This window comes from Mirounga leonina, unplaced genomic scaffold (assembly GCF_011800145.1).
Source record: "Mirounga leonina isolate KUSES-001 unplaced genomic scaffold, KU_Mleo_1.0 Mir_174, whole genome shotgun sequence".
In the NCBI taxonomy this organism is placed as follows: domain Eukaryota; kingdom Metazoa; phylum Chordata; class Mammalia; order Carnivora; family Phocidae; genus Mirounga; species Mirounga leonina.
In genome coordinates, this window is record NW_023270451.1 from 25,839,438 (window position 1) to 25,860,601 (window position 21,164).

The following is a 21,164-nucleotide window of genomic DNA, read 5'->3' on the forward strand; positions in this document are numbered from 1 at the left end:
TCCCCAAATTAGGGAAGTTCTCTGCTATAATTTGCTCCAATATACCTTCTGCCCCTCTCTCTCTTTCTTCTTCTTCTGGGAGCCCAATTATTCTAATGTTGTTTCGTCTTATGGTATCGCTTATCTCTCGAATTCTGCCCTCGTGATCCAGTAGTTGTTTATCTCTCTTTTTCTCAACTTCTTTATTTTCCATCATTTGGTCTTCTATATCACTGATTCTCTCTTCTGCCTCATTTATCCTAGCAGTTAGCGCCCCCATTTTTGATTGCACCTCATTAATAGCCTTTTTGATTTCGACTTGGTTAGATTTTAGTTCTTTTACTTCTCCAGAAAGGCTTTCTCTAATAACTTCCATGCTTTTTTCAAGCCGAGCTTGTATCTTTAAAGTCATGATTCTGAACTCTAGATCCGACGTCGTACTAAAGTCTGTATTGAGTAGGTCCCTGGCAGTTGGTACTACCTCTTCTTCTTCTTGTTGAGGTGATTTTTTCCGTCTTATCATTTTGTCCAGAGGAGAATAGGTGAATGAGAGAACAAAATGCTAACAGGGTAAGAACGTCCCCTGAAAATATACTCTAAACAAATCAGAAAAGACCTGAAGCCAGGGGAAAAGAAAGGGAAAGAAAGAAAAAAGAAAAAGATAAAAGCAAACAAAAACAGAACAAAACAAAACAAAAACAGAATATGATCAAATATGATCAGGCTGGCACATAAATCAGTGCCACACACTAGATTTTGGGTGTATTTTGGTCTGTTAGAAGAAAGTGCCTCCCAAAATTTTAAAGAAAGAAAAACTTACATATGTACAAAAACAAGGGTTGATATGACGAAGGGATGGAATATGACTGTAAAGATGAAAATTATAAAAAATTTTATGAAAGGAATTGATAAGTTGTTTGAAAAAAGAAAGAAGAGGATTTAAAAAAAAAAGGGAGAGAATGTGATCAGGCAGGAGACTAGAACAAAGCCTTACACTAGAGATTTAGAGTATATTTTGATCTGTTAGAAGGAACTGTATCTCGTTCGCCTGGGTGGCTCAGTCATTGAGCGTCTGCCTTCAGCTCGGGTCATGATCCCAGGGTCCTGGGATTGAGCACCACCTCGGGCTCCTTGCTCTGCAGGAAGCCTGCTTCTCCCTCTCCTGCTCCCCCTGCTTGTGTTCCCTCTCTCACTGTGTCTCTCTCTGTCAAATAAGTAAATAAAATCTTTAAAAAAAAAAAAAAGAAGAAACTGTATCTCAAAATTTTAAAGAGAGAACAACTTATATATATATATATATGCCAAAAATACGGTAACTACTATGAAGGGATAGAACATGACTCTAAAAATGAAAAATAAAAATGTTTTTTAAAAAAGGGATTGATAAGATGTTGGTTGAAAAAGGGAAAAAGAAAAATTCAAAAAAAAAAAGTTAAAAAAAATTTAACTTTGAAAGACTAAAGAATCATGGTAAAAAAGCCATGGATTCTGTGTGCAGTATTCCCCTAGTGCTGGAGTTCTGCTGTTCTCATTGATCGGTAAACTTGGTCTTGGCTGGCTGTTCTTGCTGATCTTCTGGGGGAGGAGCCTGTTGCCATGGTTCCCAAATGTCTTTGCCGGAGTGGAATTGCCCCGCCCTTGCCCTTCGGGCTAAGTAATCTGCTCCGGTTTGCTCTCGGGAACTTTTGTTCCCTGCAAGCTCTCCATACAGCTTTGGAGGCCGAGATTGAAAATGGCGGCCTCCCAATCTCCACCCTGGAGCAGCCGAGAACTCGGGGCCCGCTCCTCAGTGAGCCCCCAGAGAAAAGCATTTAATCACTCCCGTCTCCCTGTCTGCAGCCGCACTCCGTGCTCACCCAGACTGTGACCGAGCGTTTCTCTCTCTGGCACACGACCCCATGTGGAGTCTCCAATCCCAGCAGAGTCCTGCGGTGCGCTCCCGCGCCGCTCCTCCTGGGGGAGAAAGGGGAGTCTCCCTGGATCTGTCACTTGCTGGGTCCCTGCTGGAGGAGCAGTGGCCAGACTGTGCCGCGGATCACAGTTTTTGGCAACCCCGAGCTGAGAGCCCGCGCCTTGGCTCCGGTCTCTGCAGCTGGCTTCCCTGCTCCGATACCTGGGAGCTCTGCCTCACTCAGGCACCCCCGGTCTTTCTGTGACCCGGAGGGTCCTGAGACCACACTGTCCCACAAGGGTTCCACCCCCTGCTTAGCCAGTGGAGTGACATCCCTCAGCAGAGCCGACTTCTAAAAGTTCTGATTTTGTGCTCCGAGGCTCTGTCACTTGCCAGAAGTGGCCGACGGAGGCCCCTCCCCCGCCGTCTATCCTCCCGAATATTGCCTCGGAGTCACTTCTCCGCATGTCCTACCTTCCAGAATGTGGTCACTTTTCTGTTCAGAGAGTTGTTGCTATTCTTTTCTTCGATCTCCTGTTGAGTTTGTAGGTGTTCAGAATGGTGTGATCCCTATCTAGCTGAATTCCTGGGACCAGACAAAATCCAGGTCTCCTACTCCCCATTTGTATATCTTCTTTGGAAATTTGTCCATTCAGATCATTTGCCCCATTTTAAAACTGGATTATTTGTCCTTTTATTATTGAATTGTAGAAATTCTTTATGAAGTTTATTTTCTAGATAAGTTTTTATTAGATGTATGATTTGAAAATATCCCCCATTCTGTGGGTTGTCTTTCATTCTTTCTTGATGATGTCCTTTGAAACAAACACTTTTTCAGTTTTTATAAAGTTTGATTTATTGTTTTTTTTTTTTTTTTAAAGATTTTATTTGAGAGAGAGAGCACAAGCATGCACAAGCAGGGGGAGGGGCAGAGGGAGAGGGAGAAGCAGACTCCCCACTGAGCAGGGAGCTCCATCCCAGGACCCTGGGATCATGATATGAGCTGAATACAGACGGTTAACTGGCTGAGCCACCCAGGAACTCCTGTTGTTTTTGTTTTGTTATTTGTATATTTGATGTCATATTTTTTTTTTAAAGATTTTATTTATTTATTTGAGAGAGAATGAGAGAGAGCACATGAGAGGGGGGAGGGTCAGAGGGAGAAGCAGACTCCCTGCTGAGCAGGGAGCCCAATGCGGGACTCGATCCAGGGACTCCAGGATCATGACCTGAGCCGAAGGCAGTCGCTTAACCAACTGAGCCACCCAGGCGCCCTTGATGTCATATTTAAGAAACCATTGCCTAATCTCAGGTCACAATGATAATTGTGTTTTTTTCTAAGAGTTTTTTAGTTTAACATTCCCTTATGATTAGGTCATTGAACCATTTTGAATTTGCCAAAAATGCTTTATAAATTACCTATATCCTAGAAAAGAAATCTGGACACTACTGCATGTGAACCTATATTTGACCACATCTTAAATGTATACTCAACAAAAGAAAACATCAAGTAGCCTTTGACTTAATTACCCCTGTGATTTTTTGGGGGGTAACCAAAATAATGATTTAATTTATGTCAAATGTGTGTCTTTCCTTTAAGTAATGTGCAGGTTTTAAAACTGATTTAATTTCAAAATCCAAACAGTTCAATTTTATATTTATACAATTAAAATAAGTAAGACTTTCTTTCAACTCTCAGTATTGCTTAGCAGATATGAGCATTATGGGAAATATCTTGTATATCGTTCCTGATAATTGTGTGTATTCTAATATCTAGTGAATCATTATATGAATGCACCATAACTTAGAAGTCCTCTGTCGATGGGCATTTAGATTGTTTTCAGTTTTTCTCATCAGAAGCAGTGCTTTAGAAAACATGTACTCTTGTGAAATTGGTGGATCAAAACATTTGTATGTTTTAAATTTTGATGAATATTGCTAAAATTATCTTACCAAAAATTTGTGCCATTTACTCTTCCTAGATGTTTCATGTTAACATTCTATTTTGTACTTATCATACTATAAAGGAGCTCTTTGGAAATTATGCTGTCTCTTAGCTGTTGATCATTAAAATGTTTCCTTAATTCATTAAGTAATGTTTAAAAGCATTAAATGTAAGGAAATGAAATTTTCCAAAAAAATTCACTTTAGTGAAAAATCTAATTTTTTGAGGATGAAAGAATCTGTCACATATTTGCTGATTCCTTAAGAACTTCAAAACAAAACTGTACTAGGATAGAAAACTTACTAATATAGCCTCAGGAAAACAAAAACACTAATTCAAGAAGATACATGCACGCCTTTGCTTATTGTAACATTATTTACAATAACCTAGATATAGAAGCAACCTAAGTGTCCATTGATAGATGAATGGATAAAGAAGATGTGGTGTGTGTGTGTGTTTAAATATGTATAAACTTAATACATAAAATAAAATATACGAAAAGCATATATAATTATATAATAGACACACGATGGAATGTTACTCAGCCATAAAAAGGAATAAGATCTTGCCCATTTGTGACAAAATGAGTGGACCTAGAGAATATTATGCTATGTGAAATAAGTCAGAGAAAGACAAATACCATATGATTTCCCCTATATGTGGAATCTAAAAAACAAAACAAGCAAACAGAAACAGATCCATAAATACAAACTGGTGGTTGCCAGAGGGGAGGGGGGAGGGGGATGCACGAAATGGGTGAAGGGGATTAGGAGGTCTATGCTTCTAGTTATAGAACCAGTAAGTTAGGGACGCCTGGGTGGCTCAGTTAAGCATCTGGCTTCGGCTCAGGTCATGATCCCAGGATTCTGGGATCGAGCCCCAATTCGGGCTCCCTGCTCAGTGGGGAGTCTGTTTCTCTCTCTGCCTGCCGCTCCCCCTGCTTGTGCGCTGGCTCTCTCTGAAAAATAAAAATCTTTAAAAAAAAAAAAAAAAAAACGAGTAAGTCACAGAGATGAAAGGTACAGCATAGGGAATATACTCAGTGGTATTATAATAGCATTATATGGTGACAGATGGTAGCTACACTTGTGGTGAGCATTTCATAATGTATAGAGTTGTCAATTCACTATGTTGTACACCTGAAACTAATGTACATTTTACTTAATGTACATTATACTTAATAAATGAAATTTTGTATATATATATGTTCTGCTTTTAAATAAGTCGTATTCTAATTTCATAGTAGCCATTTCAGAATTACTCTAGGGTAACCTTCACACTTACAACTAAAATACTGATTTTTAGAATTTTTTAGATTGACAATTAAGTGTGCCCCAAAGTTTTAATAAACAAAATGTCACCATTAGTGAACCTGCCAGGAGCTAAAAAAAGAAAATTGTCCTGTTAAGTGTATCAGTGTTCTAAGCCTTTATATTTCCTATTGTTATTTTGTATGAATAGTTGTTTTTAAAAATCTGTTTCGTTCTTACAATTCTTGTAACCTTCCAACAAAACAAGTTGGTTAAGGAAATGGATATATATATATTACTGTTCTAGATTAAGAAAAAGGAATACAGAAAGACTGTGTTTATCAAAAAGGACACAAATGAAAGAGAACTCAGATTCTTAAGTATTTTAACTACAAATCTATACATCATTCTTTTACTGATTAACAGTACTGACGCTTTTATAAAAAGTAACATTTTCCTTGACTTATATATCTAAATTTTAAGACACACTTCTGTCCTGAAGTCCTCAAATACATTTTTGAAAATGCCCTTTGCTCATGGGTTACCCTGGAACTTCACACATCTTATACTGCTAGGCAATTTTGTCCAAAAACACCTGCACCAATGATTTATTCTTTGTTCATTCTAAGGTTTAGTGCAGAGTTGTAATTAAAATCTAACTTTATTTAAATGAAAGAAAAAAATTTAAATAAAGTAACATTTTCTTAGCATTTGACCAAGTAAAGTAATATTCCTTTGGGAATATATCTTTCCTTAATTGGAAAGTTTTACTTTTTTATTTGTTTACAAAATGAACTAATATTTACATAATTGAATATTCTTTTTATAGTAGAGTAGTCATTGTCAGGTTGTGACGATGCTATAGGTTTGGTTTAATAGCATTGTGTAGATAAATGCAGTTTGTATTTCAGTAGTTAATGGTTTCAGCCTTCACTTAACTTGATTATTTGTTATAGAAAAAATTATCCATCTTGAGTCTTGCCTAGTTTTATCTTACTCCATTTTTCTCTCTGACAGTGTTTCTGAAAACTCTGAAATGACAAAGCTCAGAGTAAAAACAGTAAATAGTGAAAATAAGTTGTAAATAAACTAAGAGTATAGGAATATATTGGTACTTTTTCTTAGCCTTGCAATCTTGCCTATATAAGAACAAAATATTTTAAGTGATTAATATATAGAATTTTACTCATTGAACTTTGTTAGTAGGCAGATTGGGAAAATGGAGTAAGATTTATCTTTACAGCCGAAGCAGAGTAGGGAGGGTCCGCTGTGACAGAAGCCCTGAGGCCATGTAATCAGCATGACATCAGCTGCACTAAGCTGTAGGTTCTTTATTTGTAAGGAGGCTGAAAAGAGCTCTACGGTCTCTTCGGGTCTAAAATATATGTTTCTGTGATTATAGTTTCATTTCTATTTCTTATTTTTGCCGCGCAGAACAGTGCATTAGAACCAAGCCAAATTATGAGTTGTCCTACATAGATGGATACCAAAACAGTAGAATTGTTTTGGGTTACATTAACATCCTTTATGGAATAGTAATAGAATAAATGTCTTTATTAGAAATTTTGGGTAATCTGTAAAGGAAGTGGAAAACATGGTTCTGTTCTGATCTCTAAAAAATATAAAGAATGAACAGACAGAAAAATCTCTACCTGCGAGTATGCGATTCTGCTTTTCCTACTAGCAAGTCCGAGCGACTTCTTGCAGTTCGAGCACTTCGCGCGGCACCTGGTGGTTGGATGGGTGTCTGCCTGGGCCAGACACGGTGGTAGGCGCTGGGGACTCCCCTACCCTGGAGGGGCGTTACGGGAAGGGCTAGCCTCGGGTACCTCCAGAGAGCTACGGAATTTGTAGGACAGCTTATCCTTCCCCAGTGGCTCGAAGGAAGCTTCGCGCTCAGTCGAGGCAGCGTACGCAGTCGGAGACTGGTGTCTTTGCCGTCTGAAGCCCGGCCGCGGCGAGGCGGTCGTGGAGGGTGGAAGGCCGGCCGCGCGGCGTGCCGCCTCCGCTGTGGGCCCTTTGCTCGTGCGCCCTGGCGCTCCCACGCGTGACGCCTCTTTCTCTTCCAGCCCGTGGAGATCCCGGACGGCCGGAGGGCGCCGCTGCCCGCCCACTGCCGGAGCAGCAGCACGCGCAGCATCGACACCCAGACGCCCTCGGTGCCGGAGCGCAGCAGTAGCTGCAGCAGCCACTCACCTTGCGTCTCCCCCTTCTGCCCCCCCGGGTCCCAGGACGGTAGCCCTTGCTCAGCAGAAGACTTGCTCTATGAGCGTGATAAAGGTGAGACGGGAGTCAGCCGCTGGGATAGACGGTTCGTCGTAGGGCCGTGCTCGCTATCCTTTCTGCGTCTCAGACCATTGCATCCCTTTTTTCCTGTGGTGGAAGGGTGGGGTCGTAAAGGACTGGTTAATGTAGGTTCGTTCATCGGCTTCCCGTGCCCCCTTCTTTGTGACTCTCACAAACATCTTCCATAAATGTGTCAGGAGCGCAGCGCATGGTTCTGACCGCTGATGAAAGCTATCCCATGCAGTGCCCACAGCGTTACACCCCATGACACACGGGGTATTGTCCGAGCTGATGATGCTTGTGGTAGAGGTTATACTGCGCATGCCTAACGGTCGATGTCGTCATCCCAGATCGACTTAGGAGGAAGTAATTTCTAGATACTCTGTTGGAAGGGTGGGGATATTTTTAACCAAGTAGGTAGTTTGATAAGTACCTACCAGATATCACGTGTTGGTGGGGTATGTAAAAGAATCGTTAACTAACTCCAACGAGAGTGCGGCACCTCTGGGATTTTTGTTACTTGTCGGGCCTCAGCTGTCTCCCCTGACTCTCCTGTCCCTGTGTCAGGCACCTGGCCACCACTTACTCTCTCCCTTCAGTTGCTGGCCCCCTCAGACCCAGACACAGAAGGCAGCAAAGATAGCCCAGCTTCTACCTCCCTAGCCACTTCCAAAGAAACACTGAACGTATCACACATTTACTGCTTCTCACCATAGAGAAGTCCACCGTAGGCGACCAGACTTTTAAAACTTAAAAAGGTAAAGGTGACAGAATCTTGTAGGATTTTTGTGGTCCTTGTCCTCATTTGACTGTCATTCCCCTTCATTTGTTTTATTTGGAGGTATTATTACATTTAAATGGCCAGATTTTAAGTGCTCAGCCCATTGAATTTTTACATATGTATGCACTCACGAAACTACTACCTAGCTGAAGATACAGAACATTTTTAGCATCCCAGAAGGCTCCCTCGGGCCCCCTTCCCTCTCCATCTGGAAGTAACCACTGTTCTGATTTCCACCACCATAATTTAATTTTTCCATGTTATTGTATTTAACAGAAATGGAATGGTGCATGTGTATTCTTGTGTCTGGCTTCTTTCACTCATCATTATGCCTAACTCTGCTGAGATGTTAAATAGAAGTTACTTTGGACTTTGTCTTCTGCTTTCCTTTCTGTGGTGGATCTCAGCCGTTCTCCGCTTGCTTTTCACCTTTTCCTGATTGACAAGCCTTGTGCACTTCCTGTCTCCATTACGGATGTCTTGAAGGCAGTACCACAGGCATCTCTTTGCTTCGGGTGGGAAGTCCTGATAGATCATAGAATGTCAGACGAGGGAACCTTGATTTCACTGAGGCATCATCCTACTGGCGCAAACACCTTTAGTCACTTCCTCATAACATATACTATGGATGTTTCACAGTTAAACAAACAAGAAGACACCTTGCTTCTCATAGGATTTTGAAGGTCATTGGAAATATTTAAAGAATAGTTATTTGTTTTAGGCTACCCAGGTGGTAAATGGCAAGACAGGTCTGTCTTGATTCCAAAACCTGTATTCTGTGTTTGTTATATCAGTAGAAAGGATAAGTGCAGTTCAGGTTGACCACTCTTGCTATTTATTAGTACGTGTAGTTGGGAAAAGTAAAAAATAGCAGTAATAATAAGGCTAGGCAGTTAATTTCTTTTTTTTTTTTTTTTTAAGATTTTTATTTTATTTATTTGACAGAGACACAGCGAGAGAGGGAACACAAGCAGGGGGAGTGGGAGAGGGAGAAGCAGGCTCCCCGCAGAGCAGGGAGCCCGATGCGGGACTCGATCCCAGGACCCTGGGATCATGACCTGAGCTGAAGGCAGTTGCTTAACCAACTGAGCCACCCAGGCGCCCTAGGCAGTTAATTTCTTGAGTTTTGTTTTCTTCTTTCTAAGTTTAATATTGTGGATAACTGAGAGACACTGAACCAAAAAGGAAGTGTATTAGGAAGGTGATGAGTGAGTTCCACTCTGGTTAACTGTTCGTGAGATTGCCTTCGGGGCCTCTGTGTGCCAGTATGCAGTGAGGCGGGTAAATACATGGTTTCTGCATTTCAGAAAAGGTACTCACTTAGATCCAAGTTTAAGCCAGTATATGTTTTTACATAGAACATATGTAAGCTTAAGGGGTACAGTGTAATGATTTGATACATGTATAGATTTGCAAAATGTTTACCACAATAAGTTTAGTTACCATATCCTTCACCTCACGTAATTACCATTTTGTTGTTGTTGCTATGGTGAGAACATTAAAGTCTTACTCTCATAGCAGCTTTGAAGTATGCAATACAGTATTAACTAGAGTCACCATGCTGTACCTTAGATCCCCAGAACTTATTCATCTTACAACTGAAAGTTTGTACTCTTTGTCATCTTCCCCTATCCTTGGCCCCTGGCAACCACTATCCTACTCTCTATTTCTGTAAGTTCGATGTTTTTTAAGATTCCACGTATAAGTGAGATCATACAGTATTTTTCTCTGACTTATTTCACTTACCATAATGCCCTCAAGGTCTATTCATGTTGTTACAAATGGTAGGATTTCCTTTTTTATGGCTGAATAACATTCCTGTGTGTGTGTGTGTGTGTGTGTTCGTGTTTGTGTGCACGTGTGTTTATTTTCTTCATTCATCCATCAAGGGCCACTTAGGTTATTTCCATGTTTGGGCTATTATGGATAATGCTGCAATGAACATAGGAATGTAGGTGTCTCTTCAAGATAGTGTAAGAATCTGAATTCTGACCATTTCTTAGATAAGTTAGACCTTTTTCTAAGACTTTTCCTTTTTTTGTATATTTTCCTCTATGTCTTTTTATTCTTCCATACCAGATATCTGCCCACATCACACAAATTTTTTTTCCCTTATGTTCCTCTTGTTTTTTTTTTTTTTTTGATGTAAAATGAGAACATTGGTCCAGCTCATCTCTAAGACCCAACAGTTTTTTTCCTAATTAAAAAAATATTTCTTAGTAAAGTGGGGTGATAATACCTACCTCATATCATTATTGGGGTTAACGAGATATTGTAGCAAAGTACTTAGCACAACCATTCGTCCATAGTAAACAATAAATTGTGTTGGGTGTGGCTAATTGTGACTTTTTAAAAATCTCTGTAAAAATTATGGAGATCTCAGAATCATTTTAGACATTTTTCTGTTTTCTACAAGACTATTTCAGCTTGGGAATTAAGACACTAGTTTCTTGGGGCGCCTGGGTGGCTCAGTTGGTTAAGCGACTGCCTTCGGCTCAGGTCATGATCCTGGAGTCCTGGGATCGAGTCCCGCATCAGGCTCCCTGCTCGGCAGGGAGTCTGCTTCTCCCTCTGACCCTCCTCCCTCTCATGCTCTCTGTCTCTCATTGTCTCTCTCGCAAATAAAGTCTTAAAAAAAAAAAAAAAAGACACTAGTTTCTTAACATATTGACCATATTTAGCTTTGAGCATTACTTTGTGATTAAGATTAAGTTGATGTTACTGTTCCCTGGAAAAATAGGTGACCTTATATTACAGTGTGAATTTTCTAGTTCTTAAATAAATCAAGTCTCCTCTTTATGAAGAAAAAATTAAAATAACATCTATCTCTCATATATGCATGTATGTCTATATGTATATTACAGTGTGAACTTTCTAGTTCTTAAATAAATCAAGTCCCCTCTTTATGAAGAAAAAATTAAAATAACATCTGCCTCTCATATATGCATGTATGTCTATACGTACACATACGTATGGATTTTAGGATCAGGAATGGAGGTTTATGTATTTAACTTTCCAGTTTAAGAAACATTTGTTGAACGTGGACTGTATGTCAGGTACTCCACTAGAGAGTGGAAAAATCAAGATGAATAAGATGTGAAATCTGTTTTTAAGGAATTTATGGTCTAATATGGAATAATAGTAATGTAAACAAATAATACACTATTATACAAGTAGGTTTAGAATACCAAAGGTACTAAAGAGGGAGTTGTTAGTTTTATAGTTTCGAAACCTACATATGTTATATCATTTAAACTATAGAAATAGTCTCTGACTCATTACTTCTCTATGTACAGTCTGAATTTTGTGTTTTTTAAAGATACTCATTCTGTCTTATAATTTGCATTTTACAGTAAAGAAAAAAATGGAAGCTATAGATTTTGAATAGGTTTGTATTATTAACTATGAAAACAGCATTGATACTATAATTTTGTAATCAACTCGAATATATTTGGAGTACCTACATATTCTGCAGTTCCTGTAGAGAAACTTTTTCTGTGGTAGAATAGCTAGCTCAGACATTGTTAGGCCCCTGGATAGGCATGCCCGAGAGGGGAAGGGGTAGCCATTGTGAACACATGCTCTCATGAGCGATGTGCTGGTGAGCTCATTAGTTTTCTAATACTCATCTGTGACATACTTATCCTTTTTCTGATTTTGATAACAATACTTCTTCCTATTCCTAACATATATTCTTTTCCATGAACCATGTACAGTTTGGGACCTATAAAATAATTTCAGTTGATTAGTATATTGGTTTTTTCCTTTGGCTATTTCAGTTGCAGTGCCAAGACAAAAACACTCTGACTATTGAGAAAGGTCCAGCCATTAAGAGACTGTTTTCAGACTTGGGATTCCTTTGTTCTTTTTTCTTTTTTTGCTAGGTTTTCCCAGTGACCTAAAGACTCTAGGCAGCCTGGTCACATGTATAAAGTTGTCAGGCTAACTAACCTAGTACCCACCACAGTTCCTACATTATGGTCCATGTGGAGAATTCAGGATCCAGAATAAGAGCTCTCATCTTGACATCCTCAGAATATACCCTAAGAGTTAGCCTAAATTTTTTTTACATTATCATACCCAAAATGCAAGGAGGAAAACAGTCATTTATATAATACAGATGGCAGCATCAGAATATTCTTTTAGCAGCTCTGCCAGCACTCCTGATGGTGGCCAGAGTGGAGCTGGGCGAGCCACAAGCTCAAGACATGAACCCGCCACTTAGAGTTGATCTTTGGCACAGTTTGCTTAGGCAGTTGTTCTACCTTCTGCAATTTTGCAAGATATTGTGGAAACACTGATTATTCTAATCATGAAGTCAACTAAACCATTCTACCCAGGCCAGCTACTAACCGTCATATTCCAAGAGTCCATAAGTTGGGTACTTGGAACTTAACTGAATTTTCCCACAAGAACAACGTATGTTATGTGGATGGAGTTTCCCAAGGCCTATTTACCTCATACTGTGATGAACTCATTAATATTCTTAAACTTCGGGTGTTAGGACTGAGTATCCGTTGGTTGTAGGGGAGAAAAAAATAAAGTATTATCTTGTCTTTTCTGGGTCCAGGGCCGCCCCTAGTCAGACTTTTGAAAGAGACTCTTTTTGACATCATCTTATTCCTTTCTACATACATTTTAATTCTATTTGCATTTATCGCTAGGGCTCATGTATCTCTAGGGCTCTTCTTTGACCTTTGCCCTTAACAGACTTTAGCCCTCTATCTTCTAGAGAGCCTACAATCAGCCGAGATTTTGTGGTACTTTTTGTGTTTATTCTGTGAAAATAAATATGTTGGATATACTGCTTTTAGCCACTATATCTTAAAATCACTGCTTTTGAGCCTGAGTCTGTTTTCTCTATCAAAAGAATCTCCTCATGTATAGGAGGAGATGTTCTAGGATGCCTTATCTTAGAAGAACCTCTTGGTGGTAAAATCCCAAAGAGTATAGAGATACAACACTGGAATTATTCCATAGGTTAATGATGACCTATCTAGAATCCTGTCCCTAACATCATCTCCCTGATTCTCTCTTTCAAGATAATATGTAAAATCATATATATTCCCATTGTCTGACAGCACATAAGAAGCATCCAATAAATGCTTATTTCCCTCTTTAGAAAATGTTCACTGTTGCCCTGAGGGCAGATGCTGTGCTAGCGGTCTATGGATGATGAGTAATTATTTATAATTCAAAACTAATTAGTAAGTATGCATCTCAGTTCTAGTAGTGACAACCCAGAGTCTAGAATAGAAACAAACCAAAATTTATTAACATGCCTGCATATATATATTTCACTTAATCTCCTATTATCTATTTACCAGAATATAAGCTCCAGTAGGAGCAGGTAACTTCATTTTGCTCCTTGCTTTCTCCTCAGCGAATAGGGTAATGCCTGGCACAGAGTAGTGCCTAGTGGAGAGTCTTTTGAGTATTCCTTTAGGACCTTTCTTTATGGTATGTCCATTTTTCAGGGTATATTTTTATAGCTGTGTTGAATATCAGTATCTTTTTCTTTAGGTTATTAAATTGTATGTCTTAGGCTTTTGAATGTTCAGGAAGGGTGTGATAATGTCCTCCTCCCCCCCCATCACCAAAAAAACAAGACCGTAAATAGAACTAAACAACTAAGAGTATACTAATTTAGTGATGGGCCTTTGGTGGAAAAGAAGCCATGAAGTTCAAATTCCCCTATTGAAATGATGTGAAAGGAAGTAACTTTGCTAAAATCCATCTCATCTTCCACTCTGTTCATGACTGGGGAGAAAATAGGGTATCAGTTAGAGGAAAAGGGGATCTATTTAATTTTCTCCCTGTTATCTTTTGTGTTCCTCTAAGAAGAAGTATCAACACGTAGAGGCCGTTCCTTACACTGTGTCTCCTTGTGAGACTAATAGAAGGCAAGCCCAATGAGGCTGTTACTTGAGCTATGAGATTTTAGTTAGAAGCATGGAACGTGAGACTGGAAGGAATGTGATCGATCATCTATCTAGTCCCCTCCTCATATCTCCAGTGAGGGCACTAGAGTTGAGATAGATCAAAACTTAGTGAGACAGAGAGCCTAACGGTAATGAGCTCCAACTCGGGTACAGCTGGGTTGAATCCCTGCTCAGCCAATTACTGAATCACGTGTCCTTGGGCAAATTACTCAACCTCTCTATCTCAGTGTTTTCCTCTATAAGTTAGGGATAATGATGGTACCTGCCTCATAGGATTGTTACAGTGATTAAATGTGCTCAGGTGATTTTACTTTTGTCATCTATAATATTACCATAATCCTATGAGTAGGGACAGTGTTGTTATTTTAAGAAAGGGGAATCTGAGGCGTAGAAAATGAAGTCACTTTCCTAAATTCTTTGGAGTCCAACAGTGATCTTCTGTAGGAACCTCATACGACTACTTGCTGCCCTTGCAGGAGGAATAGCCTCATGCAGGCCTTCCACTGTGAAAGGTCCTGGTGTGTGGAGAACAGTCAGAAACTGTGTGGCTGGAACTCTGGGGTGAATGGTGGGGAGCAGAAAGCAGTGAGGGGAGAGCGGTAGAAAGGCCACTGTTTCATAAGAGGCCTTGTAGGCCTTGTGAAGAGAAATGAAGGACCAAGCACAGAGCTTTATCAGCTAAAGGACATGACCAGCTTTATCTTTAAGGGCCACATGCAGGTGGAACTACAGAAGTGGAGAGACAGTAGAAGGACAAGGTAAGGTGCTCTTTAAATAGCCTAGTCCTGTGGTCTCCAAACTTGGTTTATCACACGCCCTTTCAGCAGTGTTTAATCTGTTCATATATTTCTAAGTTATGTATATATTTAATTCAGTCCACAAACTAAACATATACTAGCAAAGCATACTTTCTTATTCTTAAAGAAAGAAAGTGAGTATGTATAAATGTTCTAATATTCCTGCATGTCAGCAGATTGTTTTGTGCCCTGAGCTGGGAAACCACAGGTGCAGGACAGAGCAAGACTGGGGGCTACAGAGGAGTGGGAGGACAGGGACTGAAGAGGACTCAGCAGCATCTGGTGGCTGATGGACGGATGAGGTGAAGAAGGGTAAAGGCCAGGTTCTAACAGAGTTCTAGTATGAGAGATGCAGAAGGTGATTACTACCATTAATTAGGCACTGAGTATCAGAGAAGGAACAGGCTTTAAGGAGAAAACAGTGGTAAGTTTAAGATTCTATGTTGGTTTCTGCCCAAAGACATTATAATACCATTTTTCTTTAGCAAGAATTGGGGGGGAAAACGTAAATACTGAGTTTTACCTAATACAGTAAGACAACATTTAAAGCATTTTGCTTTGCCTTCTATTCTGCACATAATTAAGTGCTCAGTAAATATTTAAGTGAGCATTTAAAATCAGAGTGAAACATTTATTAGAAGTGTTTATTTTTCCCCGTTAGGATACTTTAGGAGCAATTTAATATGAACAGTGTATTTTAGTTTTTTGAAAACTGATGTCCCTGGAAATATTTCCATTTAAAAAGCTCAAGAGTATGAAAACTAAGATTATATCAGAATGATTTTCCTGAGAACCTTACTTTTCAACCTATAAAATATTCTGTATAATCTGAAATTTATTTTCAGTACAGCCAGTGTGATTTATATTTACAAGAGGCAGGATTTTAGTCCATAAATTGGTTTGAGGACTATGTTCAATACAGTAATTTGCTTTCATTTTTAACTGCCATGTCAAGATAGTCAAATTCAGAGTGAGTAGTTAGCATATTAACGACTCCAGCTCACATTTGGAGGTAATAATAAGCCCTGTTCTGCATATCAGGATTATGTTTGTGGAAGAAGGATTGTACTTATTGTGAGTACACAAAAATAAAGGAGCAGCTATGATTTGTATGCTTAATTTACAAATTGTTATCAATTCAGTGAATACTAAGGGAACAGTAAGTGATTAAAACATCTCCCCCCATATGACAAATATTTAATTAATGGAACCAAACATTTGGAATGTAAGTCAAGCCCAGTATTCCCAACACAATCTTATTTGAAAGAGAGTTCAAAAACTTAAGTAGTGAAGGTTCTGATGGTAGTTTTCCTCCTTACCCTTTATTGCATGCTGGTCGAAGGGAGCTATTAGCAACAACTGATGTCTTGTTTTACTAAAATTCTGTAACCTTCTCATAACAGGTTGACTTTGAAACTTGAGAGACACCTTAGAGACTATTTCTAAAAGACAGATTTTCTCCTTACTTGTTCCCAATTTGGTCTTGGAGTTAACTGAACACACTTTCAATACAATTGGTAATGATGGCTGCTTCCAAAATTTGTTGCCAAGAAAGGCTATACAGTTTTGTGTTCCCCTGATTACATTAGGCCATTGAACCACACTACAGCTGATAATTTCAAAAGAAGTAATTTTAATACTAGAGTGGTAATTGTTTAGGTCCTATTTGGTCAATCATATTTCTAATCTAACTCTGTTGGCTAACTTTTCATTATGTTCCTCATCTGTCATTGAGTATAGTTTTGGTGGAACTCTATCCTCACTCACCCAGGCTCTTACTCTGCTGTGAAGATAGAATAAGAAGGACATTCTCCTGGTTAGGTCTTCATAGAGGAATCTATAGAATCTGTGCTTTAGACATTAATTTGAATTTCAGGATAATAGATTTCTATATGCTGAAGGATGACCTTATGAGCAGTAGAGTTTATGCTAGGCAATCTAACCTGGGGAATCTGGTATTCAGATATTACCCTGCCTCCCCACCAGACACCAAATCTTACCTTTATGCACCTGAATAGAAGTAGAATGTGTGGATCTTTTAAGAATAACTTTCTCCTTCTTCTCTTCTGCCGAGAGAAAGTAGAATAGCTGCTTAATTTCTGAATGGTTCACCATTTTAAGTTTGCAAACTAGGAATGACGTGTTCTTTCTACTGTTACAGTCGTATTTATTGAGAGCTCACTGTTTCAGGTGCTATCCTGATTCTTTTATACCCATTTTTCATAGCTATCATATCAGTGGTTAGTCCCATTTTACAGATCAAAAAAGGGATCAGACTTTTCCTAGGTCATGGTGTCAGGCCTGGTAGAAGTCATGCAAGGTAGCCTGACTCCAAACCAGTGTTTTGACATTTTCATGATTGGCTCTCAAATTTGGCTCTGCTTTAAAAGCATCTAGGGGCTTTAAAAAAAAGGGAGGGGAAGCACATGCTGGGGAGGAGCCCCAGACTAATTAAATCAGAATATCTTAGGGATGAGGTCTGGACAGTGGTATTTATTGGTATTTTTGGAAACATCTCCTGATGAGTCTAATGTGAAACCAGACTTAAGAACTGCTGCTCTATAATTACATAGCTTGTTTTAGTACTAATTTCACTTAATTTGATAAAGTGATCTGATAGTAGGAGATAGAGCACATCTAAAGACTTCGGGCTAGAATAGAACCATGGCAAAGATTTTACATACCTACCCACAGAATAACAACTGAATAATACGATTTTTTTAATACTGAAATTGTGGACCGTACTTATACCAGAAATAATGAAGGCTGTATATAAGAAGAAATTCAGAAAACTCTTAAACTATAAAAGTACATGTAGTTTAAAAAATACTGTTTCTATATGGAGTTTCATTGTTTAAAATGTCTCTAATTTTTTCCAAGCTTTAATTCATTATCATGAGTTTAAAAATATTTGACAAGCTACTTGTATTTTAATGGTAAATATGGTACACATATGTAAGTATGATCTGTTATAATAGCCAATAAAATATTTCCATACTCCTGATTTTCAGAGTTGGGTGATTCTTTATAAAGATAGATAAGACTGTTATAAATACAGGCAGAATCATATTTGTTACATTTCATTTTATTAATTGACATTGGCTATGATGTAAGAACATAAAGTAACACTTAATGTGAACTACAGGTCTAGTTACTTCCTACTGAGAGATAACAGAATGTGAAAATTTACCATGCGTGTGAATAAGAGGGATTGAATTCAGATTACTGTGAGATTTTTCATCTTGAATCTCCTGAGCAGGCATGCTTACCTCACATTTATGTTCTGTTACTGAAATGTTTATTAAATTCAACACAGAGTTTCAAATGAATCAGTTAGACTCCAAGTCTGGAATGGATAGAATAGGTTGTTCATGTGGGTTGTTTTTATTTATTTTTTAAAGATTTATTTATTTACTTTAGAGAGCGAGAAAGAGAGAGTATGGGAGGAGGGGCAGAGAGAGTTTTAAGCAGACTCTGCGCTGAGCACAGCCCAATGCGCGGCTCGATCTCACAACCCTGAGATCACAACCTAGGCTGAAACCAAGAGTCGGACGCTTAACCGACTATGCCACCCAGGCACCCCTATGAGGGTTGTTTTTATATCATGCCATTTTGTAAAGCAAAAAAATACCTTGTATGTTAGAACCATTTAAAATGTCACAGAATTTAGGAGTGGTAATTCCTTTAGTTATCTAGAAGCTCAGAAAGGCAGTTGTGTTCAAAGTTACACAACTAGTGACAGAGCTGAAATCTCAGATGGGGCGTCTCCACTCCCTGTTCCTCTTCGTCCTCTAACAGACTGCATACTCACCTGAGGAAAAAACTCCAGATTGAACAAAATGGTTGATGCTTTCAATTTTTTTTTCAAGCTTTGTCTTTCCAGACCACCAAACATTCAAATAAATGTTACATATAAATATCCTCAACAACAAAACCCAACTTCTTAAATTGAAGAGGCAAAGAGAGATAATAGTATTGAATACTATCTTTCTAGGATAGCAGTATGTTTATTTATTTTTTAACATTAATCAGCCCCCTCCACCCCCAAAAAAGAACAAGAATGTTTAAGTGGGTAAAACTCTCAAAATATAAACCTCTGGAATTAGAAACACATTTAAGAAGAAACACTAATGTAGTGTAGATGTTAATAGGAAGATAATCCGTTTTACAGATTGCCCAACTCACATCTAGCTTTCAGTTCTGGGAGAGGCCCTTGAAGCCGTTACTGGAGTCAGCAGAGAAATCCTATGGTCGGCCTAGTGACGTAGTAAAGAAGTAGAGCCCCGAAGACTGCAGCTGTGGCCAAGATGACTCTTCTGACGTGCTGATGGGGAGAGTCCCCGACCACTGACATGGTCACACCCCCGCCAACAGTCCAAAAAGGCTTGTCACAGCCACTGAGCCCACGGCTTCAGGCCAGTTGTGCCGTCACCAAGAGGAAGCTCCACGGAGGCATCACACGTCACCTCTCCTTTGTCCTGTGTGGCCTCTATGGGCCTTCTTGCTGCTTGGATGGGAAAGTGGGGTCAGGCTGTATTACACCGAGCTCAAGGCCTCGTTCTCGCCGCTTGATTGTGGACCGATCTTTTCGGTCTAGCCTTGCTCAAATAGAGAGCAGCAAACTCAGACTCTAGCCAGGTTAATGATGTTTTGCATCCACCTACGAGAGAAAATTATATTCTCCCTCCCGCCTCCCATTTGTTTAAGTAATGTAAGATGAATGTCTAATCTAAGAAAATCCTGACATCCGAATGGCACGTGAAGAAACCAAACTTAATTCTAAGACCCATTTCCTTCCACAGGACTGCGTATAATCCGTAGGAATATCCGTAACAGTAGTGACAGAGAAACTGTGGGGTTTTCTAGGTTTCCCAGTGGTGTGGCCTCATTATTTGGTAGGCACTGATTTCACAGAGTTATGGCCATATTTAAATGTAAGCACGCATCTCCAGTCCCAAGACTAACATAGATGCTCTTTGAATCATTCACCAAAGACACCAAATGTGCCTCAAGAGTCTACTTTCTAAGCATGTATTATAGTTCATTAATGATGATAAAAACATCCCTATTACTCCGATTCTGAATGTTGCGCTGTGTTCTGTAGCCTAAACTAAAGCAACTCATCAAAATTGTGACAAGCGTAATTATGGTAGCAATGCTGTCTTTCAAAAATACACATAAAAATCATACATCTCAATAGATCATGTGCTTAGTTATTTTAGCAGTGGGGATTTTTTTTGCATTAAGTCAGAATTTGTTTAAATGGGACTATTGTATTTATACAGGTATGTGACTGACTTTACAACTTGGCATCTTACAAAGATAATGACACATTTTGGTGGATTTGAATTTCCAAAATCCTTTGCCAGGTAGGAAAGGGAGAAATTACATATAGGTTTTATGGCTTTTCATGAATAGACCATTTTCTTTTTTTGGTCAAAAATATGAAGAAAACGTATTAGGTAGTGATGCTTTTAGACTTCTCATGCTTCTCGTAGCAAAAATACAAACTGCTGGAAAAATTCTTTTATTATAGATCTTTTAAAGGCGAAATTCTGAGCAAATTTTATTCTTCATAGTGGGCTAAGGGAAAAAGACATTATGTGTTGTAAACCTCTTTTTCCCCTGCATATATTTATTCATGGTGTTTAGTAAAAATAATGTTTCTGCTAAGAACGTTTGTAATGATTATTCCACATACTAAAATTTTCAATTAAAATTGGTGGGACAGTGAGAAAACCTAGAGGACCCTGTATTACAATCTCTTATAATTCTTTTGCATGATTTATACATATTACCCCATTCATTTACATTTTGAAATACATGCTACTGTATTTGTTTTCCAGATTATAGCTCTACTTTATTCAAAATGCAGTTTCTGGACCAAAATAACCTCCTTTTATGTTTTGTGGTATGGCAGATTGCTGTTGCATCGAAGCTTTTATTTCTAAGAAATGTACTACATGAGGGTGTTAGTAATAGCTTTGCAATAAAGGAAGCTCTGTGGTGGAAGCAGAGGGGCCATAGTGGATAAACTGTGCAAAAGGCTGCTTGTTTGGAAGTCAAACTTAATTTAAAAGAGCTTTCAATCACTAGTTAATATAACTGCTTTAAATTTACAGACAGTGGGAGTAGCTCACCGTTACCCAAGTACGCTTCATCTCCCAAACCAAACAACAGCTACATGTTCAAACGGGAGCCCCCAGAGGGATGTGAGCGAGTGAAGGTCTTTGAGGAAATGGCGTAAGTAATGTCTTTTCTGTCAGCTGGGATCCGCAAAGCTGTAAAGCTTT

General features: G+C 39.0%; 1 protein-coding gene across 1 annotated transcript in view; it reads left to right on the forward strand.

Annotated features, from left to right (window-relative positions):
• The window catches only part of GLCCI1 (glucocorticoid induced 1), a gene marked incomplete at its 5' end in the record, with an annotated part of 111,657 nt that overhangs the window by 86,457 nt on the left and 4,036 nt on the right, over window positions 1-21,164 (forward strand). Inside the window, 2 exons of the mRNA XM_035021392.1 lie at window positions 7,135-7,345; window positions 20,994-21,114. Coding sequence (XP_034877283.1) covers window positions 7,135-7,345; window positions 20,994-21,114 — 332 coding nt within the window. The remainder of the gene's footprint in view (window positions 1-7,134; window positions 7,346-20,993; window positions 21,115-21,164) is intronic.